The 3,350-nt window shown below is 42.7% G+C and overlaps 1 protein-coding gene across 1 annotated transcript; it reads right to left on the bottom strand.

Annotated features, from left to right (window-relative positions):
• Positions 1-935: 935 nt before the first annotated feature.
• Positions 936-2,741, bottom strand: gpr151 (G protein-coupled receptor 151). The gene has a single exon (XM_015377421.1). It carries the CDS (start codon positions 2,653-2,655, stop codon positions 1,327-1,329), a length of 1,329 nt encoding a protein of 442 aa, XP_015232907.1. The 5' UTR covers positions 2,656-2,741; the 3' UTR covers positions 936-1,326.
• Between the last annotated feature and the right edge of the window lie 609 nt (positions 2,742-3,350).

Genomic DNA, 3,350 nt, shown 5'->3' with positions numbered 1-3,350 from the left:
TGGCTGCTAAAATTAACACTACAAGGCACGAGGCTTTTTGCTGAAATTGGATCAAATCCCACTGCTGTAGTTTTACCGGCTGATTTAACAGGGTAAATGCTCAGGCCAGAGGTGTTAACAACAGAGAGGGGGATAACCATCAAATGTTTTAGCTGTAACAACACCTTTAGTTTCTATCTGTACCTGGTAACACAAAATTCAGAGAAAAAGTGAATTATTTTCCGGTCAGGGCTAAATGTTTTTGCGTCCATTATCCTCCACCTTCACTATATATGGTCGGGTCAGAACCCCGGGGACTGATGGTGGGAGACACAGTAATGTGTTGTTCTGATTGAGTCAGTTTCCTCTGGCAATGAAAGGTCAACATTAATAATCAATGAGGGGGAAATGTCACATAGGAAGAGAGAGAAAACACCAGTTGTTAGGGAACTAAGATTAATGCTTCTTACATTTTTTACACTTTTTTAACAGTTTAATGACACTGATTCTGTTAATTTGATCACTCATGATCTTATCTGCTAACAAAATAACCAGTATTTATGATAGCAATTAAAGGTAAATAATTGCTAGATGTCTTTACATATATTAATTTAAACCAATTTAGACATTTAGCTAATTAGAACCACACAGGAGAGACCACTGACACCTCACCTAAGCTCAGACGAAAGCTTTAATTAGAACCCCTGGTAGTTCAAAAGGATTTCCCCATGAAAACATGATTAATGACTCAGTGTCAGCGGGAATCCCACCAATGAAGGCTCTCTATTAGTGTGGGAAAACTCACCAATCGCTCCAACGTGGAATACAACCCAACTCGACAATAATGTACACTCCAACTCAGGGATTTTGACGGCATGTTTATTTAAAACATTTTCCATTAAGACACACTTTGAAAATGAATCTAGTTAATATCTAAAGTAAAGAAATACCTTTCAACGTCACTTCTATTTCTACACACAACCACTTTCCTATGTTAATAATCGTAATGATTACACATCTATATATTTTGCTGTTTAAGGTTAAATTGAGTTTAAGTAAGGGCAAAAACAGAAAAGCTGCTTTTTGACTATTTACGGTTCAGACTTTAAGTGGAAATAAAGCATTTTTATTACGAATAATAGTAAAGTTTTACTAATGATCACCTTACAAACTGCAAAAAGTGATCACATATGCAGATGACACTTCTCTATTTGTATTACACACTCACTCTGATTGCAACTCTTACCTTTCAACAATATCGTACACACAAGAGAAGACAAGCACAACAATAATTTACATTGCAGCAGTTGGGAGAGGTGTTTCGGTAATTAGCTTCACAGGTCGTTGTTATTTTTTCTCTTCTTTGGTCTGGTTCTCCCACGGAACCGGATCGTTTTCATCTGTGTTTAATCCGGTCTCCCTGTCCTGCCAGACCTGTTCAACGTCCGGTAAGACAATCCCGTCTTTAAGGCTTACCCTGTCTGCCTCTCCGTCCCATCTATGTTTGCCTTGCTCTATCGTAGGCTGAGCCTCGCTGCTGATTTCCTGGCTTGAGCTGAGATGGACCCCCCTCTCTCCCCTCAACTGCCCTGATGTCTCTGGTCTGGGACAAGGGGAGTGAAGAGAGGTAGGGTTGTGAGGTCCAGACTTTGGTTTTGGTGGAGGCTGTTTGCGCAGGGTGAGACGCCTCCACAGCCCCCGGTAACTCTCTCTGAACTCCTCGGAAAGGAAGAGGACAATCAGAGGGTTCACCAACGACAGAGAGAAGGTGAGAAGCTGAGCAGAGAGGGTGAGGAAAAGGGGAGGAGAGGAATTCAATGGCTGAACTCCTTCAGTTTCTTTCTCAGCAAGATGACGCTCCCAAACCCATACCACCCACTGAGGCAGCCACAGGAGAGCCATGGCCAGGGTGAGGCTGAAAAGCATCAAGGTGAGCCTTCTGGATCTAATCTGTGTGCGCAGGTTCTGAGACTTACTGGAGCGACGTTGACAGTGGCCATAAGCCTTCCAAAAATACATCAGGGCAAAACTAAGAGGTGCGCAGAAGACCGCCAAAGGGTACGCTTTGACATACACAGACATAAAGTCTTTAGCTTCTGGAGGAACCGTTAGCTCACACACAAGTCCATGGATCTCTCTGTGCATCCCAGCAAACAGCCACAGTGGAATAGTGACAGAGCAGGCAGACAGCCAGATGAAGAAGAGAATCACCAGGATGGCGCCCAGGTGGATGCTCACCTGCCTGGTCGGGTTTGACACATATTGGCTGCAGGCTTTGGCCATGAAAGCCACCGTGAGGCTCTTTGCCACCATGCAGGAGTGAAGGAACCAGTCCGCCGTCTTGCACACCACCCACCCCAGGTTCCAGCTCGCCTTGGAGTAGGACACAGCCCTGAAAGGGACGGTGAACATCAACACCATCCCATCCGCGAACATCAGGTTAAAGATAAGTGAATTGATGAGGGATAGTTTGCCCCTGTGGGCATTCGAGAACAGGATGACCATTGCAGTGAGGTTACAAGCCACACCTAAAACACAGATGACTCCCAGAATTGTTGGCACCAACACCCTGAGCTCATTTCGGTCCCGATGGTGGATCAAGCCAGGTTCATTGAATGTCCACTTGTTTAAGGAGTTGTTCTCCACAGTCGCGTTGCTTCCAACCAGCTTATCCATCGATGTTTAAAGAGATGACGATTTCACAAGAAAAAGAAAAATCGGAGAATTCCGTAATTGCCAAAGAAACGATTAAAGGTTGCTGAAGAAGTAGTTAGCTGTCATTCAGGAGTTAATAGCGGAGCTCTTGCCTGTGCTCTGCTTTACCCTGAGACGCAGAGATGCAGCCCCTGTGGTGAGTTATAAAGAGCAGTTTGATTGACAGCTGCTGTCCCCAGCTGGCTAAAAGCGAACAGACTGAACCCTCATGGGGCCAATTAGGAGATAGGAAAACCTGCTGTATAATAAGTACAAATGAAATATAATCCAACCAATTTACATTACAGATTTCATGTATATGAATTTAATGCAATCCACATGAGATGTTGATTACAGTTTGTATGGTAATTATGCACCTTTTGGATGTTTTCTATAAAAGCATTTGTTAGAGAATCGGGACAGACTAAAACATAAGGTGCAATTTAACTTAAAGAAAACATATCTTTTCACATTACGACTCAAACAATTTTCTGATGGATTACACAGTAGTGCATAGATGTCAAGAGGAACCAGAGCATACAAACGTAAACAGCAGGCATTAGTATTAAGTCCATTTTACATCTACACTGGAAAAATGATCTAGAAATAAGTAAAAATTTCTTAAATTAAGTGTATTTACCCTTAATTTGAGTAGGTAAATGAGATAGTTTGCCAAT

The sequence above is a fragment of the Cyprinodon variegatus genome, unplaced genomic scaffold (assembly GCF_000732505.1).
Source record: "Cyprinodon variegatus isolate N-32 unplaced genomic scaffold, C_variegatus-1.0 Scaffold8, whole genome shotgun sequence".
Lineage (NCBI taxonomy): Eukaryota > Metazoa > Chordata > Actinopteri > Cyprinodontiformes > Cyprinodontidae > Cyprinodon > Cyprinodon variegatus.
The sequence above is the reverse complement of the archived record's forward strand: the minus strand, read 5'-3'. Positions and strand labels throughout refer to the sequence as shown.

Bases quoted from the DNA above. Each gene is read 5' to 3' on its own strand.
- gpr151 (XM_015377421.1), bottom strand. From the start codon at position 2,655: ATGGATAAGCTGGTTGGAAGCAACGCGACTGTGGAGAACAACTCCTTA.